Below are 19,034 nucleotides of genomic sequence, written 5' to 3'. Positions count from 1 at the left end.
TTACAAAAAAGTGTTTTGACAATACATTGCGGTAATGGATAGGTTGTATAAGAGAAATTGGGGTTTTTTTTGCAAATTTGAGTATTTTAATTGCAAATTGATGTCTAATATGATCTCAACCCAAGCCTAAGTTGTGGATTATAGCTAGAACAGCATAATTAGTATTTGAGTTCCTCTTCTGAGACTGAGATTTCCTTCTTTTCCACCTGATGATCTGCTGCACCTTGCGGTGTAATGGTAAATGGTCTGTATTTGTATAGCGTTTTCTAGTCCCTAAGGACCCCAAAGCGCTTTACACAACCAGTCATCCACCCATTCACACACACATTGACACACTGGTGATGGCAAGCTACATTGTAGCCACAGCCAACCTGGGGCGCACTGACAGAGGCGAGGCTGCTGGACACTGGCGCCACCGGGCCCTCTGACCACCACCAGTAGGCAACAGCTGAAGTGTCTTGCCCAAGGACACAACAACCAAGACTGTCCGAGCCGGGGCTCGAACAGGGAACCTTCCGATTACAAGGCGAACTCCCACCTCTTGAGCCACGATCGCCCCACGTGTGGGTGTGGTAGGCCTGTATCACTCACACTTTCACACTCAGGTGGTTATATGTAAGACCACTGACTGAAATTTTCTCATCCCTAATTTCTTTCGTACCCTGGGAATTTTTGGACTATACCCCTTGGACAAGTTTTATTTAGGACTCTGAATAATAAGCTGCTGTGTAGAACATTTTCCACATGTGAATGGTGTGTAAGATCTTCATTTGAATGGACATTGAATTTGAGTCATCTGTTTTCTGTAAAAGTTAAGGAGTCAGTTACCAGGGTGCACCCAACATTGAGAGCTAAAAGCTAACACTTGGCCAGGGTGCTATATTAGTAGTTTTATGTGGTTTTACTTTTCTTTAATTTTTTGTAGTTTTCTTTTCCACAATTCTGTAAAGTGCCTTTACCCTGTGGTTGTCAGAACTTATGGTTTGGTTCACTAAAGCCGACTGGTTCTTTCCAGTCACGTTCCTGTCTGTGTCTCATTTAAACACACCCCGTGCTCCTATAGTCGAACCTATTGGCCCATTAATATAAACTATTCAGACTTGGTGGTCCATCTGCATCTAAAGGACAAAGGTCACTCTTTTGAGGATGCCAATGTTCACATTTTGGTCAGAGAGGTTGGTTTGAAAGAGGAGTAACAGAAGCCATTTATGTCCACTGTGAGCGACCATCTTTGAACAGAGGCGGTGGTTTACGACACCAACAGTCTGCCATCTATAATCCAGTTTTGAGATCCCTTCCCAGACGCCTTAATGCCCACTCACATCCTGGGCCATCTGACCTCAGGAAATCACATGATAGGGTGGGGCTAGGTTTCACAATGAGCTCACCTGAAACCTTGGCTGATTGGGACCCACACCCATTTTCACACCTTGGCTCATGTGATTAGTTAGAGGATCATTGTCAATGGGGTCCATTGTCCCTCTCGGTGGGTTACTCCCACAGAGCTTAAATCTGGGACTCTCCACCATTTGACTTTGAACTGAAGAAGCTTTGCATAAGAAATAAATCAATTAATTCATGAATCATTAATGATTTATTAATTCAGTTAACTGGATATAAACAATACAGCAGATACTGAGGTGACATTTGATCTTATTGAGATATCTGATCTCGAAGCAAGTAAGAAACTGAGATAAGCAACTCTGTGGATGACAAAGTTGCACAAAATTATTTATTTTTGGGGGAGGGAGGGGGGGTATCAGAAATGGATGTAGGAGATCTGCACATCGCCTTCTATGTCCAGCATGTCGATCTCATTGAAGGACTGCCAGCGATGGGAAAAGTCAAACAGGTGCTGCCCGTTCACAAACACCTTAAACCTCTGGTTTCCACAACGGATTGACATCTGAGGGACAGAGAGAAAACTTTTGAATGCTGACACACAAAGTTGTCTAGAATTTGCCGAAATCACATTAAAATTTGCTTCTAAAATTTATCATAAGGACTTGATATTACGACTGCGTGACTGATGTTACTTACATCAAAGTACTGGCCCTCCATAAATGGATTTATGCTCATTTCTCTCTCCTCCTGGCCCCAGTTTCCTCCAATCATACTGTTTCTTACAACAATTCCTTCCCTCACTCTGGGATTCATGTGGAAAGCAATGTCTCGAGATCTGCTCACCAAAAAGTTGATCCTTAATCTGAAACACACATCCATGAGCGTTAAACATTCATGTTAGCACTTTAGTACTGCACTAGAGATTTCGGCAAGTAGTCTTAAAATCACACACTTGTGTGCTCCATAGGGAACCATGCCTCTGATGACGATGGTCCTCTTAGGGAACATCCCTCCTGGGATGATGTTGGAGTAGGGCACAGGCTTAAATGCAAAATGAGATATCTTATATGAGTATTACAGTATTACACAGTAACACAGGTGGCCTCATAAGAGGTGTACAAAACCTGTTGATGGTGTCCTAAAGGTTACAGTCTGGTGTCTAATGGGATTGAAGTCTTGTTTGACAAATTCAGTAATTGTCAAACTTTCTTTGTTATGCATCATTTCAGAAACCAATAAAAGTTCAAGCTTCACAACCCACATGCTTTTCTTAGTCATAATAATAGAAAAGGTAAAATTGAACATTTTCATTAAACAAAATTCAGCATGTGAGCTCATCTTGTTTATGTTCTCTAAACAATCTATCTTCATTTGACTAAATTCACCTCATATTTTCAGATTTAATCTTTCAATATAATACCGTGGAGTCAGTGACTGGACTGAAAGTTGAGTGTTATGCAAATTTTACTTACAGGGTTGTAGACTGGCTGCCCACTCATACCCTGATTAGTAGATAGAAAATATGAGTAGGTTTAGCAAATGTAAATATATATAAACTGTGTATAAAAAGAACATGTCGATTTTTGTGCATTGTTCTCACCGGCAGATTTGAGCCTGGAAAGGTGCCCTTAAATAATAATAATAATGATATTAATAATAATAAAAAGAAATACAAAAACAAAATGAAAATGAAAGATAAATAAAACTTAAATTAAGATTTTTGTCATAAAAATTCAGCTTGCACAGATTATTTAAGTTATAGCATAATTTGATACCCCCATTCCACCTCCCATGCATCCTGGATATCCATCCTCCAAGGAATCATATATCGATCAGAAATTTTAAAATTACTTTATTCTGTTACATATGTGTGACCTACATTTTATAATATAGCAAATGTAAATCTGAGGAATTTTTTTTTTTTTTTTTACCCCCATGTCACCTCTTGGATATCCTCCTGGCTGAAATGTTCAAACATGTTTGTTTAATGATGTGTGTACTAGCATGTTATTTGAAAACTTGTCAAAAGCAAATATACAATATTCAGTATACTTACTCCCATTCCTCCTCCCATGCCACCTGGGTAACCTCCCTGGAAGTCAAAAGAAACACAGTGCAGTTCAAATGTGCAGACTTCCTCTCACTACAGATCCAGTAATATTTAAAGAAACTGAATGTAAAACATGCTTCAGTAAAAGTAGCATACCCCCATGCCACCTCCTGGATATCCTCCTGGCTGAAAAGTTCAAATATGTATGTTTTACCATTTGCGTACTAACGTGGCACTTGAAAAATTACAGTGATCTTATCAAAAGCGAATGTACAATTACTCAGTACACTTACTCCCATCCCTCCTCCCATGCCACCTGGGTAACCTCCCTGGATGTCAAAAGAAGCACGGTGCAGTTCAAATTAAATATATGCACACTTTATCTCACTACAGTAATATTTAAAGAAACAGAATGCAAAACATATCTCAGCCAAAGTAACATACCCCCATGCCACCTCCTGGATATCCTCCCTGTTGAAAAGCAGGGAATGACTAATCATGAAAAAGCTGTGGTAAATTAATTTGTATCATTTTGATATTACATATATATACTCACTCCCATTCCTCCTCCCATTCCACCCTAAAAAGATCAAATAGGGAAAAAATGAATTAAAAACAAAATCTTCACAAAGTAAGTGCTGTTGACCATAATAATGATTAAACACAGAAGATTGTGTTGTTTGAAATACAAGGAGAAATCTGGCATATTGATAGAAACATACTTATTCATTCATTCATACAAACATATTTATTCATCTGCTAATTTCACATTTGTAAAGAGATGACTTTTAAACCCAGCAAAACATGAAAGAAAAAAGATTTTTCTGATATGATGCAACATGTTCTGTTTTAATTATTCCCATTCCTTCATGATACCTATGCATGCCCTATTGGGCACATAAGCAGAAATCGTTAGCCAACAGCTGCCAGACTTGTTAAATGTAAGCTTTTGATAATTTTGACTTAATTTATTTTCCCCAGCAAAGCCCGAAGCATCAATGCGGAAGATTCACAGAGCTGAGGACTCACCCCAATAAAATTAATCGTCTGGATGGAAACATCTCCTGCAATCTGCAGCCCACGAACTTGCTCCATAGGGATGCGGTGTTGAAAAGTATGGAGATCATTCCCATTTACTTTAATCTGCAACAGAATAATGTCATATTTGTGTTGGATTAAATCAATAAAAGAAGCATAAATGGTAATAATATACATGACTGACTATAACTTATACCTTACAATTATATTATAGTGAGAATAAACTATTTATTGAGTCTTCAGTTACAACTTTTACATGAATAGGTTTTTACATTTTTACATACATAGAATTTGTTTTCATTGTCTGTACAACAGTTTGTCCTGACCTGGTAGCCCTGCAAAGTAACGATGATGACCATTTCAAAATGCTCTCCCTTTCTAAAAGGCATTTTGTGAATCTTGTCCTCTGACCCCAGGATCCATTCTGACAGGTGTTGAAGACCACCTTGTCCCTGCCATCAAATCGAGGGTTGAAGTGTAGGGCAATGTCGCTGGATTCAGATTCTCCACAAATCAGGTTGATAAGAACCTGCCAATGAAAAGAAAGAAAGAAAGAAAGCAGATAAGATCAGGAAACTTGCTGTAACTGTTGTAAAAAAAAAAAAAAAGAGCTTAATATGTTGACACAGTGAGGTATGTGCAGTTTTTACTCTGCCCGTTAATGGACTATGATCCTGAATCACTGCTGCCTCTTGGATATAAATGATAAATCATAACTAAAAGATAAACCACCTTGGGAACAGACAAAACAGTTTAACAGCTATTGACTATAACAAATTTTCTGTAAAGTGTATAGAGTCACGAGTTTATTTCTTCCCCTCACCTGGTGATGTGCTTGGGAATGGTCCCCTGGATATAGATGGATGTTCCTTCCTTCAGCCCTCCATAAATAGGCCCTAGATAGGGTATGTCCTGTGCCAGGGACAAAATATTAAGTAACCGTAACACAGCAACACTGTGGAATATACGCACTTCATAGCCCTGCATGTCCAAATGTCAGTCATATTATGATTAAATCAAGTTACAAATTACTCTGCAGTGATTAATTACAGTACTCTAGTGTTATTTTGAACTATCATAATAGTGTATATATTATTAGTGTAGTTACTAGTTAAATGTCAAATTAGGATTTAATGTAGAATAATATTTGATGCATGTAAAATATTAATCAGGCTTTTCTATTTGGTTTGTACCAAATCTGTAAATGTATTATTTGTTTCAATGAAGCCAAAAGAGGCCCAGCATTTCAATATTTATACAAAGGCCTGGGCAGTATGGGACAGCATTGTGAATCTATCTAGTGTTTATCTTATTTCACAACAGTTCTTAGTCTCTCAGTTTGGCCTCTCTCTCTGTTACTGGGCATGGCAAAGCACACACAGTTCATGTATTATATACTGTCTTCCATAATACTTTGGAAAAATACATAATTTTTGTATTTTTACCTCAGTATACACCACAGTGGACAAGTCTTAAATATGATTAATCAATCTATTAAAAAGCCATGTTCAACAAAAGGGCTGAAACAGGTGACCCTGAACTCTCCCTTAGTTATGGTGCAATAGGCCTATTCTGCTGGGGACTTTCCATAATGCACTGCGCGTTTCTTTCTTTGTGTGTTTATGCACAACTTTGAATGTTATCGTTAGTCATTATTAATCTATGACTCACTTCCAGTTAATGTTCTGCCCTGTCTTTGTCCCCTCACCCATAAACAGTCATGGTGGATGGGTGCCCGTCCCTGAGCCTGGTTCTGCTGGAGGTTTATTCCTCTTAAAAGGGAGTTTTTCCTCCCCAAGTGCTTGATCACAGGGGGCTATCTGATTATTGGGGCCTGGCTGGGTCTTGAAGTGACAGCTGTCGTGATTTAGAACTATAATAAATACAAATGAATTGAATTTAGCTGTATATCCTGACCTACACTCCCTTATCGGTCAGATTGTTTAGTCTATTCTTCTACTAAGAACCGTGACCAGTACTATGGTCAATTAGAACGTTGTTTACTTACTCCTGTTCTAAGTGTTATAAACTTTCCTAATCTCATGCCTTCATTAATGTCCCTCACTTAAAACGTGTCATTCTTTGGGAACCACTGGAAAAAACTGAATAACTAAAAAGAAGACCCAACTAAAAATACGAAGTCTTTGCTATCATTTTGTGGTGTCACTTTTTTGGTTTCTCCTTACAAAAACGGCTGACCTTCCACTGTGATATTATCTGAATTCTCTAACAAAGTATGTGATTGCACTTTTGAGTTAATACATTTGCAAAATCCTGTAATGGTAATGGAACTATGAGAACCTAAGGACATCTTCTCAGCATAAAATTCACACAGTGCCACAGGCTCAAATATTATTGTTATTAACAGAACAAAAACAATGACGCTTGTTTAAGACCTAATAGAAAAAACATATTTTTGTGGGTATCAGTGCGTGCAGATACTTACCGGGCTATAGATTGGCTGATAGCCAGGAGGAGCAACAAACATGGCTGCAGTCAGTAAGATGGGCGAGCAGAACAAAGCAGGAGAACTTCACCGAACACTAATACCACCCAGATGCCTTATTTTATACAAGCAGTGAGGGAGGGGTAGAACAGGGTACCACACCCAGCCCTGCATCACTGTGTTTACTTTGGAGTAACGTGCTGCAAATAACCTTTGCCCCAGCAGAGGAGTGGCACTTGAAAGAAAAAGACTGAGAATGCATTTGTGTGCAGCTGTGCAAGGAAAAACCAAAATGATGAAGCAATGAGTATCCATTCTACAGGGTGGTGATTCATTCTGTTTTTCAACTCTATATGATAGACCTGATTAAATTCATACTCAATACATGATGTACAATGATGTTTTTTATAGAGCATTTTGTAGTTATGTGTGCAACATAACTCTTTTGAAATAGAGCTGTATGTATGAATAAATTACCTCTGGTACACACAGAAACCTGATATCATAAAACAGAACTGTAGAGGTGTGTACTGTAAGTATGATTCATTAAATATCCAAACAAGCCTATCTGCTAAAGGCAAACAGAAGCACAAGTAATCCTTATCTCCCACTCAGGTAACCTCATAAATGTACGCATACATACTACATGGAGGCGTTAGCTTAATCCAGCAAGTGCTTTGTAAAGTAAACACACTGAATGGTTGTGTGGTTGAATGTAGACCCACACAAATTCATTCAGAGAACAAAACCGTCACAGTAATTCATGGGTGTGTCCTGCTTAACTAAGGACTTTTCATATCAGAATCAGAATTGTGTTTATTGGCCAAGTATATGTGCAGACACATACAAGGAATTCGGTTCCGGTAGATGGTGCCTCTCAAGCACAGCAATGTAAATCACACACACACACACTTATTTGGTTAAGTTAAAGTTTTTAAAGACACCATCAAACCTAAAAAATCTTTCATTTAATAAAATATAAACTCTAGCTTTTGCCACTTCAATGTGTAATTGCAAAATGAAAATCAGTGTTATCGCCCAAATGAAATGCATGAAGACTGCCTGGCTCATCTTACTGGAGAACAACCTTGTGAGACCAAATATGAATGAAATTTGTAACTTCTAAATACAAGGTAACATGAAGAACAAATCTGGGGAGATGTACATCCAGAAACACACCAAAGCTTGCACGGAAATAAGGAGACATCTTCACGTTCTCCTTAAAATAGTCTGTTTATTCTGTATTGAAACACAGGGTTCAGTCAGAGGACACTCAGTCAAGTGGAAAGTAGTGATCTCTATTCAGTTCCATAACATCAAATGCTTCTGATAGGGCTACAGTGGCAAATGCACACTTCAGAGTCATCAGCAACCAAAATACTGCTCTGTATTTGACATATAATAACATTAAATACAAGATGGAGAGTAAATGAGTTTTTATGTGTTCAGGAGGAGGCATAGTGAGACAGAACGGTCTGAGATCAATGCATCACACATGACTTTTTTAAATTGAGAAAATAATTCATATGTTGAATTCCTAAAAATACTGATCATAAAAACCTAACTAGCAAAAACAAAAGCTAACTTTCTCTTCTGACTGCAAACTGGGCATATAAACCTGTGTAAGACCATTTCTCTTCACCACTGAGGATGTCACAAACAGGACACACATGTCCAACAAAGTAGCAAGGGTCATTTAAATCCCTCAAAGCCCCAAATAAAAATAAATATATGTATCTATGGTTTAAGTAAAATATGTCTTTTCATCAAAAAGCGTCCAGGCAGCCTAGTCATTCCTCAGTTATACAGATGACACTTTGGCCAAGGTGTATACTTTGTTAGATACATTCATTACTTATTTTAATGCACTGACAAAAACTTATTTGTGCATAAAGTGTCATAAAACAGACTGTTGGCCAGAAATACAGACGGGCTAAAACGGTCGTCTTCAGCAGATCTGATCTGCATATAAAGAATAAATAACCTTGGCATCCTTATAGTGTATGTGTGTGTACATCATCGATATCTTATATGGCACGGAAACACCAGCAGAGATTGGGCACCACATACATTCAGGGATGCACTGTAAGACTTAAGAGTGCCAAGTAGGTTTGTCTGTACAGCTGATTCACACCGGTACATGCCACGTACTGATGTCAGTACGTTTTGTTATTTTGGCAAGTCAGTTCAGAAGTTTCTATTCACGATTGCTTCTCCGAAGACAAGCTTTGAGAGAAAAAGAGTGAGAGGCGGACAAATATCTTTACTGCCCTCTCAAGGATCTCAGAAAAATGACTGCGAGCTGCTTTTATTGCAGAAACACCAACAGTCAGACATGTAATACCAGTCAGCAGCAGCCATGTACAAAAAAAATCCTAATTTTACAAATAATATAAATAAAATATCTCAAAGAAAAGTGTTGAAACTGAAAATCTAAACGAGATTGCTGAAGCAGTGGCTTTGCTATAGGCACTAAAACGTTTACAGCAGTAGCGACGAAAAAGCCCCATTTGAAAAGACACAACTGATATGCAAGGCAAACTATGTATATTTCACAAAAAGGCCATGTAGTGTAGTCATAGCAGAATAAAAAGGCCCCTGGCTTCTTGCATCTTCTTATGCCTCTCGGTTATTACTCTCCCTTTCTTAAATAAGCTCCAACAACATTCTGCTGCAGGTGGTACAACAGTGCAGTCAAAGTGTGCATAGCTTTAACAGAGGAGATAACTGTGCAGGCAAAGGACAAAACTAAGACATAGATATGTTTGATCTTAAAATTTCATATCTTTCTCTCTCCTCTCTTTCTCCATTGGATGCAGAGTAAAGATGCATGACTTTATCCAAGCTGGTCCTCATACTGCTTCCTGAAGCAGTCTCCAGCAGGGAAGAAGTCCCAGCATCGTTCCTGGTACATCTTCCACACATATGACTCCTGAAAAATGGTGCAACGTTGGTGTATACCGACTTTCAAAATTAACGATTCCAAAAAATACTAAGGAAGCCTGCACCTTTGTTTTTGAAACATCAATATTTGTCTCAAATCAATCCCTATATTTACTCACCTGTCCTGTGTGTTCTGTTTCATCTTTATTGATTAAATACATCAAGAAGAACCTGAAACAGAAAGACAAATTAGACTTGACAGAAGTCAAAACCATTAGCATTAAGGGGTTAAACATGATTTTCAAATTAATACAATTAGCACAAATATCTGCTGATTTTCTATTTTAAATAACAGAGTATTATGTTTAATGGTGTGAAAGTCACATCTGTGTTTGTAATGCCACTCACATGTAATTGGCTAAGTTATGCTCTTCTAAAGTGTGTGTCTCAAAGCCATGCGGCGTCGTATCAAAGTAGTCACTCCCTATTCCACAGATGAAACACTTTGTCTAAAGGGAGAAAGGAAACTTTATGAGAAACAAAATCATGTCTAGTAGTTGAAAGAGAGATGTAGGTTGTTTAAAATTAAGCCTTACCTCCATGTCCTCTCTGACTTGCTCCTGCTGGTCTCTCAGCTCTCCAAATGCATCAATGATCAAACCTGAGAGACAGACACAGGATTTCTTACTGAAGACCAAAGTGTTAGAAATGAAGTCCCTTAGACCCTTAAAAATACCCTTTTTACCCTTTTCTAATTTTTGTAAAACAGAAATATCTTCTTCACTTGTGATACTGCACAAATAGCTTTTAACACTTTTTCAGTGTTAAAACTGGCTGTAAATGCCATTTTCTGTTTAGACTTATGCTTACAGCCATTTGTATACAGTTTGCAGTGAAATTGCAGTGCCCTGTGTCATGATGCGGTGGTTCAGTAAGTGTCCACAAACAACACAAAATTACCCTGGATGATAGCCAGCAGGATGACAATAACGAAGAAGAAGAATGTAATGTCAAAGACAACGCGGTAAAGCTCGTATTCATCACCAGCTGGGTCCTCAATTTCATCTCCTATGCCACCGCCAGCTCGCACACCAACGTACATGTGGAACAGATAACACTGCAGGAGGGGGTAAAGTCAGAGGTCAGTTTAGATAGCATCACAACTCATAGTAAAGCCGACCTCCAAAAAATCATGCTGGGTGTGTCCTGAAGTGGGTTTTTTTTTTTGCTTTGTTGTTTTTTTGTGTGGGGGTTGCCCTTCACTCACAGTCATCATGTCATCACACTTCATGTCCGGCTCATCCTCGTCTTCACTCATGTTGTAGAACTTGCGGAAGAAGTTAAAGGCCACCACAGTGTACAGGTACACCACCACGGCCAGCAAACCCACTGTCATCACCAGCTGCAGCGAAAGAAAGGAAAACAAAGGATCTAATGTAAAAAAAAACAAAAAAACAAAACAGGTCAACTGAAAGCCTGATTACGTATCTTTAGCAAAAGTGTAACCTGTTTGCCGTTGTGGGTGACGGAGGACAAAATCGTGCGCAGGGTTTTCACGCCCATTGCAATGTCAACAAGATGAGCAGCAAAGAAGAAGTTGTTGTAGTGCCCAAGCAGAGACATCAACATGTACCAAACCAGGTAGAGGAAAGTCTAAAAGATATTTAAAAAATGCATCAGGAAGACCGCATTCAAAGCAGATTCACTTAATGTTTTAATTACATAAAAACCTTCTTTTACTCACATTATCAGTGAAGACCACACCATTCTTCCAGATCTGGTATTTGATGTCAATAGATGTTATCCTGCACAACAACAGCCACATTTGCCCTTATGCCCTTTTTAAATATAACTCTGTAAATGATATTGATTCATGTAATGCGTGAGCTTACCAGCTGAACATTGAGGTGTCAGGTTCAGGCTTTTTTCCATGGTTCATGGCGCTGACATCAAGAGAAGCCAAGTCCATACCAAGCAGCTCCGCAATTCTCTCTCTGCCATAAATGTCCCCATATTTATCCAGAACCTGGACATCACATACAGATGTTGAGTTGACCGTCGTACTTCAATATATAACTGCAAAAATGTGGCTGACAAAAAAAGACAAAAAACTCTTACCTTTCTTTTCACAAACTTGTCCCAGTAATTGTTGGGGAAGGTTCTGCACAATGATACAAACATTAGCTATAGTGTGCTCAGTTTATCTTTAGAAGCCTCACACATTTCCTTTCCAGTTTTGCACAGATAAATATCTTCCTGACCTAAAAACCTGTTTGTTCTCTTTTTCTTTCCTTATTTTCTCATTGCCCAATCGTCTTTCACTCTTTATCAGCTCATCATCTCTCCTTGCTCTCTGTCTTCTATCAGTGATACTGTGATTTTACTGCACAACCATCTCTAGTGTTTAAACAGGATGCTTTGAAAAAGAGAAAATACCCAGTGAGTGACAGTTCTCTGGGCAAGAGTGCCTTGTTGTACCAACCTGGTACTAGCAGGTTCTACGTAATAAAGTATCACGAATGTATCTGATACTGAAACATGGGTCTTACGGAGTATTGAGCACCAGTCTATCCCACTGGCCCTTGATGTCATCGTCCTCAGGCTGCTCAGTGACATAGAGGCCATCGAACTCCAGCTTTCTGGCCAGTTCTTTCTCTCTTTTGAAGATAACCAGAGGGACCTTGCAAAGGTGGAGATGGAGCAGAAGATATACCGCATGAAACCAATGAAAACACACCTCTAAAACTTTTTTGGACTAAAGAAAAGCAAATCTCTCACACACCTTCAGGCAGTTGTAGCCAATGATACAGAGGAAGGAGATGATGGTGTGAACAATACCAAAGAAAGCCATTGCTGGTTCCATGTAGCCAGTGCTCTCTTCCAAAAAGTAGTACAAAGGGCCTTCTTCATCATCATCTTCCCCTCCGTCATCTAATCCTGATCCGTCTTCCTCAGCACCGGAGCCTTCAAAAATCCCAGAACCCTCAAAGAGACCAGAACCCTCAAACTCCTCCTCACCTGGTGGCGTGTCAGACACCTAGATAGTCATAAAAAACAGCAGTCCTCAGGGTCTCGCTAAAGCTTCTAAGAATAGTTTTACTAAAAATCTGAAAAAAATATTTAAGATCACAAATATTAGTTGGCGCTGATGTATAAATGTGAATATGCTTATTTTTATGCATGTAAGACTCCAGAACTAACAGATTCTAATAACTGAATTTGTAATGCACAGTGCCACGTCCCAGGTGTCATGACATCAAATTATTTAGTCAAAACAGACCTTGTAGAAGAGCAGGATGAAATTGAGAGCGAAGGCAATGAACAGGGCCAAGAAACGTAAATTGTAGAAGTTACGAGAAAGGTAGTTCTGGAAAGAAATAAAGAAATTAGCAATGCTGCTAATGCTGTGATAAATGCTGATAAATGCACATGCTGATAAGGTGTCCTCCATGAGTTACTAATCACAAAAGTATACTAGGAGTCATTTTAAAAATGTTCTATGTATGAAACTAATCTCTAGTACACTAGCTGAACATATCAGACTCATTTTCTAGTACTCATCATAGCAGTTAAAATACATTCAACAACGTGCTGAAAGAAAAAGCTGCTCACCATGAATTTAATCCTCTGAACCTCCAGCTCATTCCACAGTTTAAAGCCCTCCTTATCAGATTTCTTGTCCTTCTTCACTTTGGTCTTCACACTTATCTCTTCTTGTTCCTCAGGCTCTTCCTCCTTTACCTCGGGTTCAGGCTCTGCCTTCTCTGCTTTCTCTGCTTTCTCTGCTTTCTCTGCTTTCTCACCATTCTCGGTGCTTGGAAAGACACAAAGAAATTTAAGTTTTGGGAAAACAAAAATAGCTTTAGACTGTTTTTAACTGTTTTTTAATCAATAACATCTGGAAATTGTTTATAATTGCACACATGATAGTGAATTCAAAATATATTATGTTTAATCTCAAGGACACATTTTAAGCAGATCCTGCTTATTTTTGACATCAGACTACAACAGGCAAACGTCTTACTCTGCTTTCTCGGTCTCCTGAGGAGCCTCTTCTTCGTGTTCAACCTTTTCTTCATCTCCTTGTCCTCCTACTGCAGCAGCCAGCTGTTTAAATTAGTTGACAATTAATTAACCAGTTATTAAAGAGTGTACATATTAATAAACAACTGCGAGAGAGAACAACCCACCAGTTTCCTCTTCAACAGTGGAGTGCCCTCTGGAGTCGGAGGTTCTTCTGGTGTTGTCTCTCCCATGTCTCCAAGTCCCCCAGGAGTATTAAAGCCAGGCAACCGTCCACCTTCTCTGTCCTCACCATCCTCTTCTTCCTCCTCTCCACCCACGGCATCTATGAGGTCTGCCACTCCATCTGCATCTTGGACTTCCCTAGCACCCGGTTCAGGCGGTAGGTCCCCATGAACTTCATCTTGGGTGGGATCGGGCATACTGGCCAGGATCTCTGTGACTGTTATCTTCTTGGCACCCTCTACTAAGCCTCCACCAAACAGTGCCTTCCATATTAGTGTGAAGAAACCCTTGCATATACTATAGACAAAAATCAGGATGCCCATCAAAACAGTGTAGACGAATGTAACCAGGCCGATAATCATGTCCTTTACCGTCATTTTCCGAAGTTTGCGGTATCGACGCCGGAGGTTACGGAAGGTGAACATGTTAAAGAAGTTAACCACGCTCTTCAGAAACTCTGCAAAGGCAGAAGACTCTGGAGCTTCACCCTCACCATTTCCTTCATCTCCTTCTCCGGATTCTCCTTCATCTCCTCCGCCTTCCTCTTCTTCATCATCATCTTCTTCTTCTGCACCATCTCCCTCTGGCTCAGAGATAGATGCAGCAATGTTCATCTCAAAAATGGTGTCCTCACAGAAGTTCACAAACATTTCCATTTTCTCACTCTCACCACCCTCGTTGACCACATCAAAGATGAACTGCCGCTTGGACTCTCTGACTTGAGGCATCTCCCACTGATTGCGGTTCTCCTCACTGATTTCAAAGTAAATGCGTTCGATTTTCCTGCTGGCTCCCATGATCTCGATACGGCCAAGGAAAGGGCGGAAATAGTTGAGCACGCTCTCTGCTTGTTCCAGGAAGTTCTGAAGGCGAGTGTCATGGGGTACATGCTCCGACAGGTTTGTGAGCAGAACAGCAATATTGAAACCGATGTCTTTGGCTGGCTCCTGGAAACGATCAGCAAACTCCTCAAAGTTGATCATTTCATTCTCATCAGCCTCTGAGCACGAGAGGAGGAACTGGATTTCAGAGGGAGAGTATTGCTTCTGACTGTCCATGGCCTTGGAGAAGTCCTTCTTTGAAATAAGACCACGTGGATCAGTCACATAATCACGGAACGCATCGGATGCCACTATATCTTTGAGCTTGAGGAACATGTCGAAGAACTTAAGGATCATCTCCACATTGCTGGAGGACTCCACCAACATGTCAACCATTTGCCTGGCAATGGTACCATTCACCACATTGCCTGATAGCAGTACAAGCAGAGATGAGATAAGCACAATATAGAATGTATCTGAGAGAAAGAAGCAGACACGAATGATAGTGAGGAGTATCTTACCTTCAAGCAGTGACAGAAGCATCACTACCATGTCCTTCTGCAGATCTAAAAGCTCCTTCAAGAGACCAATTTGACTGGAGTCCTTCGATGGAGCCAAAACGTATATACCAGAACGCAAAGACACAGCAGAGAGACAAGCTTTTTAAAGTGTATTGACTAAAAAAAAAGCACATTTTTGTATACAATTACAGTTAAACTGAACATAATTTGCTTTTTTTTTTTCTTTTTTTTTTAAACGTAAGTGAAAGGCACTACCTCAGAGTGTGATTCTACTCCAAAAATGATCCTGGGGGTGCATTTTTGAATAAAGAATATGCAGTTTTTATATAATAAATTGTACACTGAATGTGATAGGGACGTGAGACAGAAACACAGGAAAGGGGGAGGGAAGAAAATGGCTCTTCTAACAACCTTAATTTGAAAAAGAGACTGCAGGATGGAAGACAGCCATATTTGCAGACGCTAATCTTATCACTCCTGAAGGCCTGCACCAGCTGATATGACAAACTTCAAATGTTTATCATAGGTCATAGTGGCTGTCAGGCTGGTGGAGATCTAGAGGGAAAGGATGTCATGCAAGCCAGCAAAAACTGCTTGCGAAATCAGAGTTGTACCGTTTTAAACAGCTTATCATCTACAGCAAATGAAACAGCTAAATGAAGAGAGACAATACAACACGTTAAGGCTTTAAAGAATAAAGTGAAATGAATCCCTCAAAGAAGAAATAATTAATTCAATCACAATACATCCGGAGACACTTACCTTACAAAGTGTAATTACAGTTTGGTGTGTAATAATCATCGAGGTCTAAATCTAGCACAACTAAGTGAATAACTGTAACTTTGGCTTGTTTAACAGTTGAGACCTAAAATCTACATCATTACAATAAACGCAAAGACAAAATATGAAGTGCTGCAGAGAAAATACACAAAGAGGCATATGTAGATGGTGCAGGCTATTAAGCAACTTATTAAAGAAAGTATTAAGCATGAGGGCTTTAAAAAAGCATGAGGGGCTTTAAATGAGATGGATTTGGTGTGAAAACACAGATTCTTACGCCGTTTCGCTGTCCAGGATCGGGGTGCATCTAACAGAGTTACACATGAAAATAAAACTGTTTTACATTAACATTTTTACTTTGTTTTTGGATTGTCTCAGCATGAATACTATCTAATGTTTTGTCAGGCAACAGCCTCCATTTCAATAACCAAGACAGCATATATTGTTCTGGAAGTTTTTTTGGCATAGAACTTCAGAACAATATCAGAATAATTTGTTTTATCTAAACCTGCCTAAACAAAGTACTTGTACAAAAGTAATTTTCAGGAGAGTCATATGACATAAAAAATGCCTTTTAATCAGTGGTGTCAGTAGCAATAAAACAGCCACATAAAATTAGATTAGTAAACACTGCAGCTTCTTGTAAACCCAAACAAATGAATGACAGTAGACACGTGTTATTGAAAGCAAACACCCAAAGCACAATCAAATAGCACTGTAGTTTAACTTTATCGTACAAAAATGTAAAGTAGGAAAATAGAAGTAATAGAAAGGAATAAGTGTATATTTTTTTCAAGTTGTTTCTGCCAACTTTAATGAAGTTCATATTATTCATCAGGTTAGCTGATTTATTTGGGGAATTCTAATTCCACATTAGACTGAGTGAGAATAATTAGCTTTGCTAATGTAGTAGCCATCATTTCTACAACTCTAAAAATGTTTTCATATTTCTCTGGGTGGAAATCTAAAATGTCAAACAAAGTTGTTGAATCGATGAACATAGCTAAAAAACGTGTAGGCACAAGACAAATACTGTATGCATGAAGGAAGATGATCTTGCATTTATAATTTAAATTTGGTTACAATCTAACTAAAACATAAAGACAGTTAGACTTAATATATAGACAGATTACTTTACCAGGGACAAAATTTGCAAAGGTTTAAATATCCTTTGATATTTATCAGACAGTTAAATATCAAAAGACTCATCAAAGTGGCAGAAACAATATGACTATAAAGGGAGGAAATGGTTAAGATTTTTTCTAAAGTTAAACCTGAGAGTAATCAAACAAATACATACTTTTCTCTGTAGGAACCATGAGAGAGACAGTTTATATAATTAGCATAACAAAACAGACAAATTGACAACTATTTTTATAAACAAGTACGTTTAGATTATTATAGAAAATAGTTGGGGGCGGGGGGGAGGGGGGGGGGTTGGATTCTAAATGGAAATTATTCCTGACACCGGGAAATAAAAACTAAAAAAGAAAAAGATTGAAAATTAATGAATTCAATGGCATGTTCCTTACCTGAGCAAGTTTCATCATCATGTGAGCAAAGACATGTAGAAAGCCCACAACAGCGTCCCACAATCTGCTGTGGGCCAGAGATTGTTGGTTCCCAGTACAGGGACCCTGAAAGTTAACACACACATTGGCAAATAAAGATAATATTCATGTGCGCTTACAAATTTGGAAGACATATTTTTTTCTTTGTAACCAAACCAAATATTTCAAAAAAATACTAAAAAGTCTGGAACACAACTGTGTTTTGAAAAATGCATATCCTAAGCAGGAATACAAAACCTGAATTTCTTCTAAAAAGTCAATTTACTCTGTAATGTACAAAGTTTAGATCCAGTGTTGGTCAAGTTACTTGAAAAAAGTAATCAGTAACTAATTACCGATTACTTCCCAAAAAAAGTAATCCCGTTACTTTACTGATTACTTATCTTCAAAAGTAATTAATTACTTAGTTACTTAGTTACTTTTTAAAAACACGATTTACAACCTGAATAGGTGATAAAGCGATAGATCTGTCAGCCCAATTCTACTTTTTCTGCATAATTCATCATACAAAATGTAATCAAATGGAAAAGTCTTTTTTTTAAACTTGTTTTATTACTTTTAATCTTTTAACTTTATGCATCAAGCAAAAATTAAATTATATGCAGCATTCTCTGACTGGAAGAAATTTGTTTAACATTTAAACCTATTTTCTGCACATTCCAGCACATAAAATAAAATATTTTTTTGTGTTTACACTCACTCTTTCAAATAGATGCAAGTAAAACACAGCAGAAAATAAATAAAGTCAAAGACTAGCGGTCCTGTTGCTCTATTTTCACCTGTAAAGCAGGAGCAGGGTAGGCGGAGGTTTACCCTGGTGCAGGTGTGCCACAGCGGTCAGTGGAAGAATCTGTGAGTTTCTCTGTGAGTTTCCCATTACGTCGTTGTGCACTCGGAGCTTGTTTACGGTTTTTTTCGGTGTAAAAATAAGTTTTCTTCCCACGCACAGCGGACACTAATGTTTTTGTCACTTTTTATGGAATCAAACTTAAAGTAAGGTCAGTACTTCCACGCTTTAAACGCTGCACACTCACTCAATCAGATTACAGTAACGCGTTACTGCCCATCTCTGTTTAGATCTGAAGGGGCTCTCCACTTAACCACTTTCTGGAGGGCCATGGCAGTAGACCCATATTTGGAATATCCCCTCGAAATCTTATCTTCCACTAAGATTTCTTATCATTCATGCAGCAAGATTTTTACCTGGATGTACTCAGTCAGGCTGTTGAAGACCTGCTTGGCCACAGTCATTGCTTTGGAGAAATTCCTCTTGCCAGGCTCATCAATTATGTCTTTTCCTGAGTAGTACCAGTAAAAGTCACTAATGGACTC

At 38.7% G+C, this 19,034-nt stretch overlaps 2 protein-coding genes across 10 annotated transcripts in view; both read right to left on the bottom strand.

Annotated features, from left to right (window-relative positions):
- Positions 1-1,562: 1,562 nt before the first annotated feature.
- On the bottom strand, positions 1,563-7,973 carry LOC146503745 (galectin-4-like). Its single transcript, XM_085130927.1, is given in 17 exon segments — positions 1,563-1,906; positions 2,041-2,206; positions 2,297-2,385; positions 2,817-2,846; positions 2,945-2,971; positions 3,120-3,155; positions 3,276-3,305; positions 3,401-3,436; positions 3,551-3,580; positions 3,688-3,723; positions 3,839-3,865; positions 3,951-3,974; positions 4,424-4,537; positions 4,759-4,844; positions 4,847-4,960; positions 5,254-5,344; positions 6,879-7,973. Coding segments are annotated over 17 exon segments (1,125 nt in total). The 5' UTR covers positions 6,921-7,973; the 3' UTR covers positions 1,563-1,759.
- Positions 7,974-8,092: 119 nt separating this feature from the next.
- The window catches only part of ryr1b (ryanodine receptor 1b (skeletal)), a 72,435-nt gene continuing 61,493 nt past the window's right edge, over positions 8,093-19,034 (bottom strand). For 8 of the 9 annotated variants that reach the window (XM_085130880.1, XM_085130874.1, XM_085130876.1 and 5 more), the window contains 19 exons: positions 18,906-19,034; positions 17,664-17,768; positions 15,352-15,433; positions 13,952-15,258; positions 13,786-13,868; positions 13,374-13,575; positions 13,042-13,128; positions 12,544-12,798; positions 12,311-12,441; positions 11,880-11,922; positions 11,654-11,787; positions 11,506-11,566; positions 11,268-11,414; positions 11,029-11,163; positions 10,722-10,878; positions 10,358-10,422; positions 10,170-10,270; positions 9,941-9,992; positions 8,093-9,810 (listed from right to left, as the gene is read on the bottom strand). In XM_085130880.1, the coding sequence (XP_084987006.1) occupies positions 9,715-9,810; positions 9,941-9,992; positions 10,170-10,270; positions 10,358-10,422; positions 10,722-10,878; positions 11,029-11,163; positions 11,268-11,414; positions 11,506-11,566; positions 11,654-11,787; positions 11,880-11,922; positions 12,311-12,441; positions 12,544-12,798; positions 13,042-13,128; positions 13,374-13,575; positions 13,786-13,868; positions 13,952-15,258; positions 15,352-15,433; positions 17,664-17,768; positions 18,906-19,034 (3,372 nt within the window). In that variant the 3' untranslated portion in view covers positions 8,093-9,714. Of the gene's footprint in view, positions 9,811-9,940; positions 9,993-10,169; positions 10,271-10,357; positions 10,423-10,721; positions 10,879-11,028; positions 11,164-11,267; positions 11,415-11,505; positions 11,567-11,653; positions 11,788-11,879; positions 11,923-12,310; positions 12,442-12,543; positions 12,799-13,041; positions 13,129-13,373; positions 13,576-13,785; positions 13,869-13,951; positions 15,259-15,351; positions 15,445-15,618; positions 15,638-16,408; positions 16,439-17,663; positions 17,769-18,905 lie in introns of all 9 variants that reach the window. The other variant, XM_085130879.1, reaches the window with a different exon arrangement.

Source organism: Neolamprologus multifasciatus, chromosome 14, assembly GCF_963576455.1.
Source record: "Neolamprologus multifasciatus chromosome 14, fNeoMul1.2, whole genome shotgun sequence".
NCBI classification, from domain to species: domain Eukaryota; kingdom Metazoa; phylum Chordata; class Actinopteri; order Cichliformes; family Cichlidae; genus Neolamprologus; species Neolamprologus multifasciatus.
This window is presented reverse-complemented; position numbering and strand designations above follow the sequence as displayed.